The sequence below is a fragment of the Melospiza georgiana genome, chromosome 9 (genome assembly GCF_028018845.1).
Source record: "Melospiza georgiana isolate bMelGeo1 chromosome 9, bMelGeo1.pri, whole genome shotgun sequence".
NCBI lineage: Eukaryota > Metazoa > Chordata > Aves > Passeriformes > Passerellidae > Melospiza > Melospiza georgiana.
The window spans coordinates 10,056,891-10,076,631 of NC_080438.1; the positions used below are offsets into that span (position 1 = coordinate 10,056,891).

Consider the following 19,741-nt stretch of genomic DNA (forward strand, 5'->3'; position numbering starts at 1 on the left):
ACTTTTACAATTATCCCAGGTTTGACTGCGTAGTATTGCATGACAACTCACAGTTTCATCGGGTTTGGCAAAGCGAGGTTGCTCCATGAATCCGTATATCATATCACATCAGATCAGGCTGAAGTTTGCTGTTTAGCGACTCCATTTGAGAGGCTTTTTATGAAAGTGGGAAGGGTTGATGCAGTCCATGGTTGGTTCAATGCGATTTGAAAAAAAAATGTGGAGAGATGGCAACAACCCGGGGTTTGCTGCTCAGCTGTGAATAAGCACAGAACGAAAAAAACGACGTGATGGGGAAACGCTCAGCTCGCTACAATATTTTTAACAGGCTCTCAGTCCTCGCCTTTTTTTAATTTCCTAATATGTTCTTTGCTTTATTAGTTTTATTTACAACCAGCTCCCCATTAACACCTCACCTGATTACTGAGGAGCTGAGACAGCTAATCAAGAAAATCCAGCAAGCCAGCCAAAATCGAGAGGTGGGATTTAATTTTTTGCTTTCATTCAGTCTTCTTCTTTATTTATTTGTTTTGTTTTCGGAAATATTTCGAAACAAATAGTAAATAAAAGACAGGTATCAGTGCACATTGGTGAAAGGTCAGAGGTTAGAAATTCACGTCAGTTCTGTATCAAAGGCTATGCAGAGGGCGGGAAGAGAGAGGGAGAGAAGGGAGGAAAAAAAAATCTTTCCACCAAGCAGCTTGTTTATTTTAATTAACATAGGGATCCTCTGCTAGGAGCAAGGAACAACCTCCATCTACTGGCTAGATCATTGCGTCTCTTCTCCATTCAAAACCCATCCCTCATCACTCATTAAGGAGGGTACAATTTTGGAAGAAGCTTCTAAGGTGTCAAGGTAAGCTCCTGCATGAGTCTTTGCTAGCAATGCAGCTATTTGGACCTCACGGATGTAATTTGCAGGGTGTTTCTTTGGCGTCGTTGTGTTGTTTGTTTGGTTGGGATTTTTTTTTAACAATGCAGAACGGTATTTTCCCCAGGTGTATTCGCAGATAACATTTCATGCATCTATGTTTTAATCTAGAAAAATAGTTCAGCTTGGGAAGCCTGAGCCTTTCAGCTCAATTTTTTTAAAAATGCCCCTTCTTTTGTGCTTCTTTTCTTTTTTTTTCTTTTTTTAATGGAATGGCTTCTTTCACCTGTCTGTAATCCAGTCTGTAAGGGATTCCTTTTCGAAAGCAGCAAAACATGATAATTTCCAATGGCTTAATTACAAGCGGAGTGCAAATACGATTACAGCTAATACCAGACAGCTATGGAGCTGACAGTGCTGAGGTCCTGGGCGGTGAACAGTTTCATGTTAGACAATAATCTGCCTCTCCTGCTTTCTTCTGGCTGTGTGATCACTTGTTTGTGGTCAGTCACAGCTCTTGGCTATGGAAGATATGTGTTTGGATTACTGTGCAAAGCACCTAGCTGTTTCTTATTTAAAATATCATCTCCCTAAGCAGATGAATACGTGTCTTAATTGACATGTTTTCAGATTAGCGGGCGCTACAAGCACATTGGAGGTTTGGGGAGTTTTAATCCGCTGCCGGTTACGGTTAAAGCCACCCTGCGCTTGTGTCCCTGGCAGCGCCAGCCGCGCGCAGCCCGGCAGGGAGGAGAGGGGCTGGTGCCCGAGTCTGGCTGCCGTGCCCCGGCCTTAACACGTCCCTAGCACAGCGATCCCAAAGTTGCTTTACGGAACACGCGAGAGGACTCATGGGAGGAGAAAGATGGTGATGGTAAAATACGTTGTATCTGACTCCGAAGTGGAATTTTAAATAATGTATTTTAAAATAAAAAATAATTTTAAAAATTGAGATAAAATAAACCGCAACCTATTTGAATACTGAAAACTATATTAGCTACATTTGGTGCCACCACCAAGAGATGTAATTCTATTCAAATTTCCCTTCTTTGTGTCTAGATTGGTTGCAGTGCCCGCGGACTTTACAAACAGATGAGACTGATCATTAATAGCGCTGCACTCCACCACAAGCTCGTAGAGCAGAAAATAGCGTTAGGATTTAAAAATAGACCTGGCTTTAACCACCCGACTTGCAGGCAACAGGATCGTAATCCTGTTGCTGTTATTACTACGCGCTTTAAATTTCTGGAAATGATTAAACTGGAAGTGTCTTGAAAAGTTCAGGTGCTGACGGAGAGGGTGTGAAGCTCTGGTGCCCTGCGGGGCGGGGGGCGGCTGGCCCGGGCAGTGCCCCGCGCCCGCAGCCGGACACGCCACGGCCTCAAATGCGGCAGGCGAAACCCAAACCGCTTCTCCTCAAAGAACACCTCCTCCTCCTCCCCACCCCCACCCCCCGCCTGAACACCCTCCCTCTTCTCCTAATTATTGTTGGTCAATTATTAATTTGCATATAGACCTTGTCCTAAATCCTCCGAACTGAACACGAGACGGTTCACGCTGCGATGGGCTTTAGCCCGTAGCCCGTGGCCAGGGAGAGCGCGGGCTCGGTGGCAGAGCGGATGGCAGGGACCGCACGCTGAAACCTTCCCGGGGCACACGATAATTGCGGAGCTGGAAGGGGCTCCGGCAGCTCCCGCGGAGCTGCGGGCGGGGATGTCCGGGAGCTCTCCAGCCCTGCGTGGGCAGGCAAACGCTGTACCTGTGGAAACCTCCACGGCGATGTATCCCCCATCCTCCCCATCAGCTCCCCGTTAGCTCGGGGAGTTCGGGTAGAGCCTTACAGAAAGGAAAAGACCGAGAGCGCCTGTCGCGTTACTAAAATATTCTGAATATTGCACATCAGAAATTCTTTCTCAAATGCTACGGCAAAAGGAGATAAAAGAGCCCTGAGATGAGAAACTGTCGTTTACAGGCAAAGTGCTAATGCCGATGGATTCATGAGGGGCAGGCTCGTAGATTTGGATTTTAGGTTCCCTGTCGTGTTCTTTGTGAGCTTTTCTCTCCCCCACCCCCCAAGCAAACCAGCAAAACTGTACGGAATCCCTCGTGCTATAATGGCAACCTCTCGCTACCAGCCTGCCTTAGAGCAGCGGAGCTCCAGTTCACAGCGAGGAATGAGATCTCAGGAACATTGAAATAGATTTACCTTGATCTCCTACAGGCCTTTTGGAAACGGAGAAGTCACGTTTGATGCTAGCAACAAACTTTTAGTGTCCCTTTAGGTAAGAAGTGGTCTGCCAGCATTAGGATGTTAATCAGAAAACGCCTTGGAAACCCCTGGCCTCCTTTACTGGAGCAGCAGTAGCTAGTAGCGTATCCTTAACCGTACCTGATGGAGCAGAAAGAAAGGACCCTCTAATTAATTAAGTGTGTCTAACCGGAGGAGGCTCAGTCATTTCTGAGTTTTGTTATGAGTCTGCCCAATTACTCCTAACGGCGCCGTCGAGCTAAGGTAGAGACGGGAATTTAGCAAGCAATATTTTCCGTGTCTCTGCCTTGGATGCTTTGACGCCGCACCTGCAGAGCGTTTCGGTGAGCCCGAGACAGCAAACGCGAGATAAGTGGGGGGAGAGGGCAGCGGTGCCCGCACCCGAGGCGCCCGAGGCACCCGAGGCGGGGGCACAACCTGCTCGGGGGGCACAGGATCCCCGCTCTATCTTCCGATGGGACTGGGCCCAGCGGCAGCCGGGGGCTTGCCCCAGACCCCTCCCCGCTCCCGGCGGGCACGATGAGTTTGGCGGTCCTCAGCCCGGCAGGGACACGGTCACAGCGGGACGGCGGCGGCGCTTCCGAGAGGGCTCTGCGGGGCCGGCCCGGGCGGGCGGGGGTCGGCGAGGGTCCTGCCTGGCACACGCCGAGGTATCTTTGGCAACCCGAACGCCACGGGAAATGCAGACCATTTCCAGGAGAGCGCACGCAACGTTAAACAGGGGCAGGGTGAGTTACCCCGACAACATAACTGGAGGAGAATACAGAAAAATTTCCTTCGAAGGGGAAAACACCCAGAACAAACCTTGAACGTGCTTGTAGAGCGCAAAGACTATATTGCAACGATTAGAAACACACTCGTCTCTAAGGGAGATGTTTTGACCTCTGTCGACAGCCGTCGCTGCGATTCCCCGAGCCAGGCGGGCGCAGGCCGGCGGTACCTGCCGGGCGCAGGGCGAGCGGGGCGAACCCTCCCGCACAGGGGTTCGCCCCCGCCCGCAGCGCCTCCGCCCCTCCCTTCCCTTCCCTTCCCTTCCCTTCCCTTCCCTTCCCTTCCCTTCCCTTCCCTTCCCTTCCCTTCGCTTCCCTTCCCTTCCCTCCTCCCGGGCCGCTCAACAAAGCCGCCGGCCCCGCAACAGCGCTGGCCCGGGCCCCGCAGCCCCGCGGGGGAGCCGCCGCGCTCCCGGTGCCCGGCGGGGACACAGGGAGGCACCTCCGCCCGTCCCCCCGGGCAGCCGGGGCGTCGCGGGAGGGAGGAGGAGGATTGGGGATCCCGAGCGAATAGCTCCCGTATCCCGGACTGAATCACCTTGTTTATTTTTCCTGATGTCTTATTGTGCTAATTGACTTGTTTTCTCCAAGGAAAGCCTATCTTTTCCTCCTCCTTCCCCACACACAGATATTTTTTTTCTTCCAGTCCGGGAGTGCTCTGCAGAAGACTATGGCTTCTGGCCTTTTTAAGGGAGATTCCCTCAGCCCTTTTTGAGACTCTTTGGTTTTATAGCTATTACTCTCTTATTAAAACACACACATATATACAACACATTGATTCCCATCCAAAAGGGCTAATTACATTACTTACAGTAAATAGCAGCCCTGCTGTCCAGGGTCTAGTGTGCCAACAGAGAAAAAAAATCCCGGCTTATTTCACTTGATTGACTTCATCTTTGTGTGAAATTGTGTTTTATGAGCTGTATTCTGGCACTCGGAGGAATGTAACAACATTCAATCTGCAAATAACATTAATTTTAGCTACTTAGGGGGAAAGAGAGGGGAGGAAACTTGCTGCCTGAATCTTGGGTTACATGGAAGAGGTGACTCGAGGAGCCCCTGAGGATGTCTCTGGGATGCTTTGGAAAGGAAGTGGGGGCTGGGGTACTTCTTTCACTAGTCGCGCTAGGGTTTGGTGAGGAGTGTTCCCCAGGGAGCAGGGAGCGCAGGGCTGCCGCCAGGAAGATCCTTCAGTAGGGATCGAGGTGTCAGGAAACAGCCAGCAGCTGTTTCAGGGAAAGGCAAGGAAGAGTGGTGTGAAAAGTAAGTAGGAAAACGGGGAACGGCGGGGAGGGAGAGCAGGCAGAGAGATTAGCCTGGAAGGAATGCATCGCCAGGTCCCCTGCACACAATGATCGCTCGCAGCCCGCGGCCGGGGAGCGGGCGAGGGGAGAGGGTCCTGCTGGGGCATCCCCGCCCGGCCGGGACCGGCCCCGCGGAGGGGCCGCATCCTGCTGCGGGTACGGGCGGGGGCACCGCGGGGCAGCAGGGCGGGCAGCGCCCCGGGAAGCGCCCGAACTGCCCGGGCCGCCCCTGCCTCCGCGGCTCCCCCCAACCTCAACACCCTCGGCGGGCCCGGGGCGCGGGGAGCGCTGCGGCCGCTCCGGCCCGGCTCGGCCGCCCGGCACCGGCGCTCCTCTCCCTTCCCCCGCTCCGGCCCGGCTCGGCTGCCCGGCACCGGCGCTCCTCTCCCTTCTCCCGCTCCCGCGGCGGGGCCAGCCCGAGCGGCAGCCGAACGGAGGTTCCCGCGGCGCGGCCCGCGGGGAGCGGGGCCCCGGGGGGAGAGCGGGCCACCCTGCCCCTCGCCAGGCGCCGTCGCCGCCAACTCCCGGGACTCCGTGTTTGGGGGAGGTAATAAATCCCACCCCACCCACAGCCCCGACCGTAATGTTTGTCACTGCTTGCCCATCACTAGGGGTTGAGAGGAGTATGACAGGTCTTTGTTGTCTGAATAAAAATCAGTGGCAGCTCAAGGGAGAGAACTCCTCCTACTAAATTATCAAAAATGGGCTGGCTTTAGTCTCTTAACAAATTGGACAGAGCTCCGGAAAGCAGCAGTCCCAAATCCAACCTACAGGCACTGGGAACTTTAAAGCAACCAGGGACTGCTGAAAATAGCACTTCTTTTTGCTTTCTTTGTATTCAAAACTATATCCTTTCCCGACTGATTCTACTGCCCCAGGTCCAAGTCTCTCCAGTCAGAAACCCCCAGCTCTCCAGAACAGTAACAGATCCTTTAGCTAGCTTTTATTATTTTATTTTTTAAACTAATTATTATTACATTTTCTCCCCCTTGTTTATTTTCTGCACATCTTCAGGAAGCCCTCAGTGCTTGCGCAAAGAGAAGCTCCTATTTGCAACCTCCCTCCCTGCGCTGTGCGCCTCGGTGTAAACATTTTGGATGATCTAAAGACTCTGGGGTCTGTATATGGAAATAGTGGGGTGCAGAGCAGAAGAAAATACTTGTCCTTTCCGTCCCCCAGCCATGCTTTTCCACGGGATCTCCGGAGGCCACATCCAAGGAATCATGGAAGAGATGGAGAGGCGATCTAAGACCGAGTCCCGCCTGGCCAAAGGGGGACAGATGAACGGCCGAGATACGGTAAGAATGGAGCTGGCGCTCTTTGCGAGGGAATCCCTGCAAGCATGGACCCGCATCGGGACAGACCCTGACTTTGGGGAAGAGAAAGACGCTGCTTCCCTCTGTACCTTCCCTGCCACCCCGTGCTTGTGGAACCCCTTCCGACGCTCCCTGTAAACCCACCCGTACGCTGGGTGCTGTGCTGGCCGGGCTCGGTTGTACATTTGTCTAACCCATGTCGCTGCGTGTGCTCTCTGGATTAGCGGGGAATCTGTTCCGAACCGTGGCAGGGACGGGGTGTCAGCCCTTGCGGCGGAGCAGCCTTTTGCCCCCGCGGCTGCCTGCGGCCGCTCTGCCCCTGCGAGCAGGGCGGCAGCCGGAGCTCCCGAGGTGTGCCTTATTTTTATTCTGCGCTTCTGGCACCTCCTAAATTAAACCTCAAACCGCGACTACTTACTTTCGTAACTGTCTTTGGTCTGAAGTGTGTGATTGATACAGAGGCACCGCTCTCTCTGAGTGTTTTGCCGGCCGACTACTTTGCTTGGAAAGTAACATCTCCTCTTTACTTAGTCAAAGGACCAAAGTTTTCGGATATGTAGTAAGGGATGGCGGAGAAATCGAGTGTCACGCTGCGCTTTGTGCAAAGCGAGATCTCCCATTCTCCAACTTGTAGGGCTTCCGCCGATCGCGCACAAGACTTTGCAGACAAAGTAACGGCCTGGAAAACTGCTTTAAGATTTTGAGACTTAGGGTCCTTCACCCCCTCTCTTAAATAAACTCATGCTTTGTTACATGAGGATTTGCAATGTAAATTTAACTCACCTTGCCATTGCTAAAAAGGAAAGGGAGCGAGGAACACAATTTCAGATTGAAAAGTGAATGCAGAGTTGCACCCTTAAAACAGTTGAGACTTTAGAACAAGATGTTTGGGATTTTTTTTCCCCTGTAACTTTATCAGCAAAAGCTGCCCCGAGTTTCACGGCCGAGCTTTTGTCTCCGCCGTCCCTCCATCTCCCTTTGTCCCGAGCGGCACTCCTCGTGGGGAGCAGATCAATGGGAACTCGCAGAAGTTTACTGAGAAAAAGATACTGGTTTGAGCTGAAACCAGCCCGTGCCACCGCTCTGCCCACGTCCCTGGCGGGGCTGGTGAGCGTTCATACTCGCTGCTCTTTACATTATCCACCTGTTTCCTTTCTCTTACTCCTGTTTTTAAAGGCCTATCTTTCTTTAGAGACGCGGTTGCAGCTCGTCTAAATACGGGTGAAAATTTGCCACAGACTGAGTGCAAGCCTGAATCCTCTGCCATAAACTTTAGGAACAGCAAACCGGTATTTTTCTACTTTAAAACGCTGTTCCTGTGAAGTTCGTTAAGATAATAACGCTAAAAAAAACGGGGAAGCCTCAGACTTTAAGTTCAGAACCTCAGAAAAGAATGGGCTCTGCTTTTCCTACTGCGGCCTAATCCGCTGCTTTCACGTATTGAAATGACACGAGATCGTAAGGAGAGGTTTACTGTGAATCACGGTAAACACTTTACTGTCGGGGATGATCCTGGTTCCCCCTTAAACTTCCCGCCGGGAGCCAGGAGTTTGGTCCCAGAGAGCCGTGCCTTTGTATGAGCCCCGGGCCCTGCGCAGGACCCGTCCCCAGCCCGGCCTGCCTGCCTGTCTTTCTCTCCCTGTCTCATCCCTTGTGGTGTGGTTGTTTTGCAGAACATGCCCCCCATGAGCCCCGAGAAGCCTGCTTTGTGTGCTGGTTGTGGAGGGAAGATCTCAGACAGATATTACCTGCTGGCTGTTGACAAACAATGGCACCTCAGGTGTCTTAAGTGCTGTGAATGTAAACTGGCTTTGGAGTCAGAACTCACCTGCTTTGCCAAGGACGGCAGTATTTACTGCAAGGAGGATTACTACAGGTACAGCAATCAGTCCTCATGGGTTCAAAACACATCCCCTCAAAAGGCACTGTGAACAGAAACGCTCTTTTCTCCACACGGGCTTTCAAAGGTAGCTTTTCGCAGTCAGCGATTCCTTAGTCCCCTCAGAAAAGCCTCGCACGTTTCCGAACTGAACGGGCCGTCAGGGGACGCGCTGACTGAGCATGTGTGGCGGTGCACAAACAGGCGAAGGCTCTCCCGCTGCTCGGCGGTTTCCCTCCGTACAGACCCGACCGAAATTCCCCTGTGGGCGCAGCCGGCCGGTTTTCCCGATGCCCGGAGCCCGCCGCCCCGCCCAGCCCCGCGGCCGGGCCCGGGGAGCGGGCCCCGCTGGTCCGTGTGCTGCAGCTGTCCCGCTGGCCAGCGCCCCGCGGCTCCCCTCGTCTTGCCAGGAGCGCCAGGAGAGCGGGGCCCGATTCCCCCAGCTCGGCCCGCCCGGCCCCGGGCGCACGGGCAGCGGCGGGGCCTTCGCCAAAGTCCCGGGAGAGCGAGTCAGCTCGGCGGGGAGGGCGAGCCGCTCCCCTGGGACAGCAGGGCCGGTTCCCTGAGGCTGTCCCGACACCAGGCGGGCCGGGGGCCGCAGCCGGTGTCACGGGCCGTCCTGGGGCCGGGGGGCGCGACCCTGTCGGGGACAGGCTCCCTCACGTGGCCGGGAGGCACCGGGGCAAGCTCTGCCTTCGCCGTTCTAGTTGATGCCCACTTTTCTGTTTCCTTCAGAAGGTTCTCCGTGCAGAGATGTGCCCGCTGCCACCTTGGGATCTCAGCCTCTGAAATGGTCATGAGAGCCAGGGAATCGGTTTATCACCTGAGCTGCTTCACCTGCACCACCTGCAACAAGACTCTGACCACGGGCGATCACTTTGGCATGAAGGACAACCTGGTTTACTGCAGGGCCCACTTCGAGTCCCTTTTGCAAGGAGAATACCCCCCTCAGCTGAGCTACACCGAGCTGGCTGCCAAGAGCGGAGGGCTGGCCCTGCCTTACTTCAACGGCACTGGCACGGTCCAGAAGGGGAGGCCCAGGAAACGAAAGAGCCCTGCCTTGGGAGTGGACATCGTCAGCTACAACTCAGGTGGGAAACACACGCCGAGTCTGCCTCCCGCTACCGCGAACAGAGCGTTCTCGGGCTTCCCCTCAGCCAGGCAGTGCGTGAATAACTCAGCCAGGCCAAATCTTGCTTAACCATTGGAAAATCAAACAAACAGCCCTCTGAGGGTTGGAGCATTTGCAGGAAAGCTAACAGCAGCCCTCCTCAAAGGCTGTCTTTGCCTATTAATGTCAAACACCCAAACTTAGCCACTTCCCAGGGTAAAGACAAAAAAAAAATGAAAAGAAAAAAAAAAAAAGAAAAAAAAAAAAGAAAAAACCCCCTCACAAAACAAAAAACTCCAACCCCAAAACCACATAGCTTTCTCTACTGGAATCTCAGAGATGTAGTTATCATTATTTATATTTGATTAGCTAAAAAAAATTCACCACTTAAACCTCAAATTAAGAGTAACCAAATGAATAAAAAAAATAGAATAAAAGTTATAGTATATGGTTCCTACAATACCAATGTAGTATGCATATAACTCAATTTATATATTGAATTTATAGTCATTAATTCTTCAGGCTGAATAATTCTGTTTTACTGACACATAAATGATCAAACTGTACAAGAGGTCAACGAATAAATGTTGTTTCCTGTAACTAAACCCTAAGAAATGTAATTAAGGAGAATGATTTCTGTTCTCTCAACAGTAGGAAAGGAACAAGTGTTGCCCTGTATTAAATATCCTCTATAACTCCAGTCACATGAATACCCAAACCGTGTATAAACAGTGCTAGTGGCCAGAGGTACAGGAGTGTCAGGTATGACCAAGCAGTTGAGGCAGAGTTTCATTAGATGAAGGACGAAAGCAGGAAGGGTAAATACGAATTGGCAAGCTTCTGACTCCAAAATCGTTTAGGGAACCTTAAACTTCCCATGGACGGTAACGGAGGAAAGAAAGCCGTGGGAAGCGGGAGTGATGCAAGGTGTGCTTCCCCATGGAGCCGTCCCGGCTGGGGCAGGGAGCCGGGGGCTCCGCGCCCAGGGCTGCGGACCGCGGGCCCCACCGGGGAGCCGGGAGAGGGGTCAGGGCCTCCCCTTCCGACAATCGCGTGTCGGTAACAGCGCACAGCTCTCGGCACGGAGCTCTCTCTCCTGCGCCGGGTTCAACCCGCTGCCACTGAGATCCATAAGGAATCTTCCACCGCCCCGCCGCCCTCCCCAGCCCTCCCCCGGCACCTCCTCTGGGGCCGCTCGTGAAACGGCCTTTAGCTGGGAACCAGGGAGCTGTGCAAGGCGATTTCATCTCCTCTGATGCGTAGACCTTGGAGCCAGGGTAATCACTGCGCTAATTGTTCCTTGTTAATTGAAGATGACATTGGAATCCCTGGCTACGGAGCGGCTTCCAATCAATTCTGAAAGCTGCTAAAGAAAAGGGAACCTGTAGCGCAGCCAGGATTCATTCAGCTCCAGCTTCCAATGGTGGATTTCCCGTGTGCCCTCTCCCTGCTCTGGTCTCTATCCCTGGTTCACGCAGCATCACTCGATTCCCCAGATTCCTAAAGGGAAATAATCCTAGGGACAATTTAGCCTTAAAATTAGAACCAGAAGTTATGGTAAAATGAAGAGTTGTGGATATGATAAAGCTCCCCTTAAACTTCAGATCAGGACTCGAGAGAGACATTATTTGCGAATGCTGACATAATCTTTGTGTGCTGGTCTTAAAACTCTCCTTCTTTACCACAACGGGCCATATAAGATGTACCACTGACTCCAAATCAGATTAAAAAGCACCACCCATTATGAAAACACAGCTCATTGCATTGAGAACTCACAGAATCCTCCGGGCAACGGAGAGAAAAAAGAACAAACCAAAACAAATCAACAAACGCTCTGATGCTTTGGACTCAGGCTAGATGGCTGAGAAATCCCTTTTGTTAGGGCCGTGATTTTATTCTTTTTTATAAGCATTATCTAGCTATGTCCAGGGTTGACACATGGTCTCGAGAAAGTTTGCAGCCAAACCGTGCATCCGGTGCAAACGGCTCCAGCCCATTGACCCCCTGCGCCCCAAATCCAGGGGGAGGAAAGCGAGTCTGGAACAGCTACGAAATGAGTTGCAGTAGATGAAACCGCTTCTTTATAGAAAAAAAAGTCTCGAACTAATTGGCAGCCACTTCCCTACACACATTTTTCGTTCTCTGCCCTGTGACTCAGTAACTGCTCTTGCACGTAATCATTTACAAAGGGCGAGCAGTCCGCAGAAACTCAACGTCGGATGCGCGGCTGCCGCCTTCCGAGGGAGCAGCGGGCCCCGCAGCCCCCGGCGGTGTCCGGGCCGTGTGGCGGTGTGCCGCCGTGTCCCCGCGGGGACGGGACAGCCACGGGCACAGCCCTGCCCCGCGCCGCGCCCGGAGCGCAGCGAGCCGGACAGCGCCGCGCCCGCAGCTCCTCAGCCGGGCGCTCCGGGCCGGGGGCACCGCGGCCGTGACCTCCCCAGTGAGCCCAGCTCCTTCCCAAACAGTCCCAGCCGCGGTGTCCGAACCGTGTGCCAAGCCAGTATGGAAAACCACCCCGAGCTTTAAAAGCGAAACTCCGATGGAGCCAACAGCTTCACCCAGCTGAGCATGAGCATGTGTGTATTCACAGCCATCCAGCAGGCCCTGGCTTAGATTTGTGTGCACATTATGTTACAGGGGAGCTGAGCCCTGGTCCAGAATGGAAAATCAGACTCTGCTGCAGAATCTACAACAGCTTTTCTATTCTGTATTTTGTTTGCTAATTTAATTCCTTTTTCACAGCTCCTTGGTTGTAAAGTGGAAACACAACTATAAATAACTCAAAATGTTATGAGGTAGAAATCACTCATACTTGCAAGCTGTCTGGAATTAATGTGAAAAATGGAAGAAACTATTCAAAAGTACTTAAAACATTCAAGGCTTTCTCTATATAACATCTTATATCATATAATTAATATATAGTTTAAGGGAAACTGTGTTGACTTAGAGCTTAGAGGATATGGAAATAAGATGGTGAAGAAGATTTCCTTAGGAAAATATTTTACACATCTGTTCCTCAAAGAGCTATTTACTTCATTTCATTATCTCTGTGTGTGTGAAAAACTATGAAGAGTTCACTTGAAGAATTCTTGGCAATAAGAATCAAACTGTTCTAGCTCTTTTGAAAGCAGAAATTAAACAACCCTCCAATCCTGCTGCAAAGAAATGAGCAGTGTCTTGCCTAACTTTGTGCTTTCCCTTAGTTCTCCAGGAGATAGTTTAAGACTCTGCTCTAGGATGTGGCCAAACCACACAACACTGTATAAAAGAGAGTGAGCTGTAATCATGGTATGAACCAGGATTGTCTGAAGATACTTGGAGCCCTCTTCTCATTTTCTCTTGAAAATAAAAACCAAAATAAAGTAGACCACCGGCAAAAAGAAAAAGAAAAAGAAAAAAAAAAAAAAAAGAGCAGAGCACAGAAACAAAGGCAGTAAGCAGGACAGAGGAGCTTGAGGAAGTTTATGTTGAGTGGCCCAAGAAAAACAACATAAACAAGCAGTTTGCAACTCTGAAGTAAAACTTGAGGACTGAATTCTGGTACTCTGATTTATGTCAGCTCATAAGTTACAGCCCACACAGTTTGACTGAAGGCAGTGTGATTGCTTGTGAAAACAAGTAGTAAATACAATCCAAATCTGGTCTGAAATTGTTTTTAAGGCAACTTTCAACTCCTGGTCTTTTCAGAAGTGTCAGCTTACTTTGTTTGAAAGTACAGATATACTTCTTACCAAGACTAGGAGCAAAGCTAGCTATAATTAAATATTCACCTGATTTTCTGTCAAAGTGTTGTCTTACCAGCATCTGTTCATGTTGACTTGTCTTATAATTCAAAAGAGAAAACACCTTCAAGAAGCTTTTTATTTTCTTGTGGTTTCAAGTTGCTTTGCCTCTGTTTTCAGCACTGCTGACATCAGTCTCTCTGTATTGTGTGCCTTCCCTCTTTCTCTTCTCTCTCTCTTTCTCTCAATTAGGAATGGGGATCAGCTAGGCCTTGTAAATAATCCAGTAACTATTGGAAAGCAGTTCAAAAATCAAAATGAGCAACTAATGAAACTGTCTAATTTACAGACATTCTGAAGCATTTTTAATTAGCTTTTCTTTAATTAATATTCCCTGCTATGATGACACCATTAATTTTCTCCTGTGTGACCAAACTATCTTTATAAAATGAGATCCTAGAAATTACTAACCCTTTTGTTTAAGCTGAAAAGAAAAGCACAGATACACTTCTTACTTTTCTTTTTGCTAATGCAATAATTTCTTTCTCCAATATGAAGTAATAATGCTACCATCCCCTAAGAGCTGCAACCCTTGTGTACAATTCACACCCAAAAATGTGTAATCTGAAACAAACTTATCTTTCATAGACACTTCGAAAATACTGAATCAGAGAAAGAAGAGAAACTCTTCAAGTTTTGAGCTCATAGCTCCTTGCTTGTAGAAATGTCCTAAACCAGTACTAACTAAGCCCTACTGCTGATTGGAATTGGGGGTCTGGATCAAGTCTTGATGTAACTGCTTCCTGGATATGTTTTACAGATGAAGGGCTTCAAGCAGTTCATATAGACTCCCAGGCAGAGTCCAAAAGCATTCATTTTATCAGCAAAAAATGCAGCTTTTATGATGAACTGTCATAACAAACTTCTCTGCTGTACATCTCTTTTTATAGGTGCTTGTGATTTGGGGGAAAGGCTCAGAAACATTCAAAATGCTGGTTTGACCTTAACTCTTCTCTCAAGCTAAGAATGTTTCAATGAGTAAGATTTCAAAATCTGAATGAGATTTCAAATGACTCTTTGATCGCCCAAAGCAAAACAATTACTACAGGGAAAAGACTTGTTTGAAATAAATGCCAAAGGAGATAGAACTTTCAAAGTCTTCCCTCAGTAGGTACAGGCCTTGGGGACATAGCATAAGGATAGAAAATGACAATATTCTGCATCTTTTTTGGTCTCATCAATTATCACATCTGTACTTATCCTTGTACTATCTTAGTTCCTTCCTTCCTTCCTTCCTTCCTTCCTTCCTTCCTTCCTTCCTTCCTTCCTTCCTTCCTTCCTTCCTTCCTTCCTTCCTTCCTTCCTTCCTTCCTTCCTTCCTTCCTTCCTTCCTTCCTTCCTTCCTTCCTTCCTTCCTTCCTTCCTTCCTTCCTTCCTTCCTTCCTTCCTTCCTTCCTTCCTTCCTTCCTTCCTTCCTTCCTTCCTTCCTTCCTTCCTTCCTTCCTTCCTTCCTTCCTTCCTTCCTTCCTTCCTTCCTTCCTTCCTTCCTCCCTCCCTCCCTCCCTCCCTCCTGTTACTCAAGATTTAAACTCCTTGTTCCACTGTGTTTATTTGACAGGTTGTAATGAGAATGAGGCAGATCACCTGGACAGAGACCAGCAGCCTTATCCCCCATCCCAGAAAACAAAGCGCATGCGTACCTCCTTCAAACACCACCAGCTTCGTACCATGAAGTCCTACTTTGCTATCAACCACAACCCAGATGCCAAGGACCTCAAGCAGCTTGCCCAGAAAACAGGCCTGACCAAGAGAGTTCTGCAGGTAAGAAGCCACATGACAGGCTTGACAGAATTTTGCCCTGCTAGTCAATAGCCTTTCCCTTATGTGTAACTATAGCAATGTACATAGAAATATTTTTGCTGGGTGTGTCCCTAGTGGGTGCGCAGAGGGGTATGGTGTTACGTGGCAGAAGTGCCAAATGTGTGTGCCTTATTGCCCCGAGGCAGCCAAACACCAAACTGTGGTTTGTGATCAGCTGCATCCTCACCATGAAGAGAATGTCTGCAGAGTTCACCCACCCAGTAGATCTCCCGGGGGCGGTTGTCTCTCTGTAGTGACTGCACTAAGGATAGAGGTGGCAAATCTACTTATTTTATGGGTGAAGCCTTTGGGCTCCCCTGAAGGAGTTAATGTGGCCCCTCAGTAAGCAGATCCCTGATGTGTTTGAAGTAAGATTTGACCAATATGATCCTCCAGGACCAGCTGGCTCCCCCTCCCAATGCTTGTTAGATGACTGTTTTCCTTAAGGGCCTGCATAGTCAAAAGTCCCTGTGAAGGACAGCCTAGCAAATGATGTTAAAAATCCCTATATGGTTTGTGATAGCTCAGTGAAGTTTAAACGAGGTGTGTATTACATGCAGAGTGCCAAAGAAGGGCAGTGAGCGAGGTAGAAGGAGAATCTATTAGTGGCAATTCCTGTCCGTGTTACATGTCACCTCAAACTGCCAGTGAACCTTACAGAACAGAAAGACTAGATGACCCATATCAACAATCTGTAAGACAGGGACGCTGTAATTACCCCTCCTTCCTCTTCAGCCTTTTCAAATAATCGAGGCAGGCTTTCAGCCTTGGCAAAAATCTGCTCACTCACTCTTTGCTTCAATCTTTGTGTGGCCTGACCTCAAAGCTACCCAACTCAAGAAACACTATGTGGCCATCAAGAGAGTTGCTCTCTTTGGGTAAGTGAGCAAGCAGATTTTTCTCGAGGCTGCTCTCTGAGGGTTGTAAGCACCTGTAGCACTGGGCCTGTACGCAGAGAGTCAGTACCACCAGTAGCAAGAAAAGCTATAGAATGACTTAGGTGATGTGCCACACAAAATCAAACATCAAAAATGAATTTAAAAAGCAAAAACAAAGACAAAAATAAGCAAAGCAAAGCAAAACAAGCATCGGTAAAGAAATCCATTGGGATTGGTTTGCAGGTTTGGTTTCAAAACGCAAGAGCCAAATTCAGAAGGAACCTTTTGCGGCAGGAGAATGGGGGTGTCGATAAAGCTGACGGCACCTCGCTCCCGGCACCGCCCTCAGCAGACAGCGGCGCACTCACTCCACCCGGCACTGCGACCACTTTAACAGACCTGACCAATCCCACTATCACTGTAGTGACATCAGTGACCTCTAACTTGGACAGCCACGAATCCGGGAGCCCCTCACAAACTACCTTAACGAACCTTTTCTAACAGTTCCTTTTTTTTTTTTTAAATTCTTACTCTTCATTATTATTATTATTATTATTATAATTATTATTATAATTATTATTATTTTCAAGCCTTTTTAAAAACAAACAAACCCACAAAATATTTGGGAAAATAAACAGCTTGATGTGTAGCATCTGCAGCCACCTGGCAAATGAGTTTGAAGTAATATGTTGCTATAATATAAGAACATTTATTGTTGGTAAATTGTACTCAAATTCTTTAAATTTATCAAATGACTGAAGACAAGGTGATGAATCATTCTAATAAGTGCCTCTTAAAATTGTATGTTACTTATTTCCAGAACCCTGAAAAAAATTGATTGTTCCCCCCCACAAAAAGAAGATTCTATTCCTCCCTGATAACCAGATAAAAACCATTTTAATTATAGCCAAAAGAATGCTGCTTCAGGATTGTATGTTCACTTACAGCATTTAAGAACCCCAAATTCAATTTTATTTTCATAATGCATCCAAAAGTTTTGTACTATTTATTTTTAAATGCTGAAAAATAAATACAAAATGAATTAGAGTAATCATGAAAACAGTCAGACTGGAAGTACCAGTGCTCTTTCCTAATGCAGTAGTCGCAAGCCTGCTTCTCCCCGAGCACTGGGGAGTCTCACTGGGATAGCTAAATGCTCCTCTGCCAGTTCTGCACCCAGTTGGGACGTCCTTGGCCACCTGAAAGCCATGCCTGATGGAGGACTTGGAGAGAGACTCAGTGATGAGAGCACATGTGGGTGAGGATGGCAGGACCAGGCCGCTGGTCTCCAAATTTGTGACCCACATTAAGGAGGCAAGATCTGGAAAAAACTCTCCAGAGCGAGCTCACTCCTATAAGAATGTCATTAAAGTAACAATAGCAGAGTAACAATGCAAGTGGAGAGTCCTACTGATCCAAAACGTTGCCTAGGGAGGGGTTTTAATTTTTGTCTGTCAAGCAGCTCTGCATTTTTGGAATTAAAAAAGATAAAAATTGCAGTTGGCTACACGGCTTCGATGCCGTCCCTCCAAAGCAAACAAGAGGTTGCCCAGTTACTTTAGGGAGCACAAAAATAATTTTCAAAAAGGGGTACTATTCAATGCATGTGTACTATTCAAATTAACTTTTGACAAATCCTACTTTTTTTTTTTTTTCAGGGAAATGGAAATAAGCAAAATATAATTTATTAAGATGTTTAAGGAAAAAATATTTCAGTACAATTTATTCATTACTATTTTGAATTTTCTTTAGATGTTTCCTGAGATTGTATCAGACACTTTGTTTAACACAGGAACTTAAAATCTTTAGTTCATTAATATCTCTAACATATACTTTAACTTTTTAAACTTTGTATAAAAGAAAAAAATGTTAGCAAAAATCACACAAAACCAGGAATTGGCAGTGAATAACTTCAAAGCCGATAAACTCAGAAGCCTTGTGGATGCTGATCTGAATACATTTCTTAGTTTACAATAGTGATCTTTCTTTTTTTAGTTTTATTTAAGCTAAAAGTCTGAATGGTCTGGGCAGTGGTGAATGTTCATTTGTATCCTTTTATTGTAGTTGAACACCAATTAGATTGTGGAGAGTCTCAGAAAAAAAAAAGAACAAAAACCAGTCAAGATCTATGTCTTGCTTTTAGTGGATTGTTAAGAATAACTTTGCACATATACCCCACTTTTTAGACACCATCAAATCTCTTTTTGGTGGTCAAAGTGGCTATTTAATATATTTTAAAGGTGTCCTTTTTGGCTGTATAAATGTGTGGTTACATATTGACAGTTCACTGCCCACATTAAAGTGCATTATTGTAATTTTTGCTCAGGGTTTTTAGAAAATTAGCACAGAAAAGTAGCTTATTTTTAAAAAAGATGATGGAAGAGATGTTAACACTGTAATAGAAGAAAGGTGTGTTTGCCATTATATATTTAGCAAGTATGGTTATCATCTTCTACGGATATTGAATCTTGACTTTTCCTATTTCTATTACCTTATGGGCATTTACCACTAACCAGACCAAAAGACCTTGGTAAGGCTGAGATCTTTATTAATACACTTTTACAGGTAAAAATATTGATACTTATAAATTTTGTTCTTTGACAGAACAATATATGGTACTAGAGATCTACTTTATTAAGTAGACTAATTAAAACTCAGTTCTACTATGTGCCTTATGATATACCTTGGGAGTAAGTTTGTGAAAAATCAGGATATATGTGTTGTTTGTTAAATTAACTGTTTTAAGCCCTTTTGACACCTCACTAGTTTTGTACTGTTTTACCTCTTATTTCTGAAACTCTTTTTATGGTGTATCCTGTTAGAGGGGACAAACATGTCATAGAAAGCAGTTGTGCACTCTTTCAGATATAGTTGATAAATCCAATAATCTTATATATTGAGCTTCGTGTTTATAGTACAGTAAGTGGTCTAGCAAAATTGTCCATGTTTCTTTGTTTATTGATAAATGCATTGTATAGAAACTATTTCCCCTAAATATTTATGGACCAAACAATTGTGATATATCCTATTAAATTTGTGTGAATAAACCATTTTGAATCTAAGGAGTTTTATTTCCCATCAGTTTTTTTGGGGGGTTTTCTTTGGTTGGGGTTTTTTGTTTTGTTTATTTTTTTAAAATTTAAGGTCTACATGTACCTGTGTGTCTCTTTGCTTTTACGGTACCTATGAACAATTGGTATTAAACACAGAAACACGGCCTTTGAAATATTTTAAAGTACAGTTCCTTCTTAGGTTTTCAATTTCTTCATATTCAATGTATATGCTACTGCTGGTGCAATTTAGATTTTAGCCTTTTAACCTCCTTTTTTGAACATGCAAAGTAATGCCCCACTGATTTGATACTGAAACCCTATCTTAGCCCTCTAAAAGAGCCAGAAAACTAGGAGCTAAAGTAATTGCATGACAAATATAACCTAAATAGTATGATGAAATGAATCAAGATTTAATGCTAGGTATATTGAGCACAAAATAGAATTGCAGACCCCGAAAAGCCAGGTTGCTCTGTAGTTTAATAAATTGTCACTATGATTTCTTTCAGGGAGAACAAATCATGGGGCATTACAGCCAAACATCCCGACGTTTGAAAATTCCCTAAAGTATTAAAAGAAGGGGAAAAGTTTGATCGGAAATCCACTGCAGTGAAGACAAAGACAATATTAGGTTATGATAATCATACATTTAAAAATCTATTCAGCCAAAAAATAAAAACAAAAGACTTGATGTCATTTCCTGAATGTTAA

General features: G+C 47.1%; 1 protein-coding gene across 4 annotated transcripts; it reads left to right on the forward strand.

Annotated features, from left to right (window-relative positions):
- Positions 1-394: 394 nt before the first annotated feature.
- LHX9 (LIM homeobox 9) lies at positions 395-19,527 on the forward strand. 4 transcript variants are annotated; one of them, XM_058030531.1, is made up of 7 exons: positions 395-479; positions 724-856; positions 6,394-6,512; positions 8,204-8,406; positions 9,145-9,500; positions 14,861-15,063; positions 16,224-19,527. In XM_058030531.1, the coding sequence occupies exons 3-7, from the start codon at positions 6,396-6,398 to the stop codon at positions 16,479-16,481; spliced, it is 1,137 nt and encodes a 378-aa protein (XP_057886514.1). In that variant the 5' UTR covers positions 395-479; positions 724-856; positions 6,394-6,395; the 3' UTR covers positions 16,482-19,527. The 4 variants fall into 4 exon arrangements, with proteins under 4 accessions (XP_057886514.1, XP_057886511.1, XP_057886513.1 ...); XM_058030528.1 differs by having other exon boundaries at positions 426-479; positions 738-856; positions 6,229-6,512; XM_058030530.1 differs by lacking the exons at positions 395-479; positions 724-856 and adding an exon at positions 5,099-5,173 and having other exon boundaries at positions 6,229-6,512.
- The last annotated feature ends 214 nt before the right edge of the window (positions 19,528-19,741 follow it).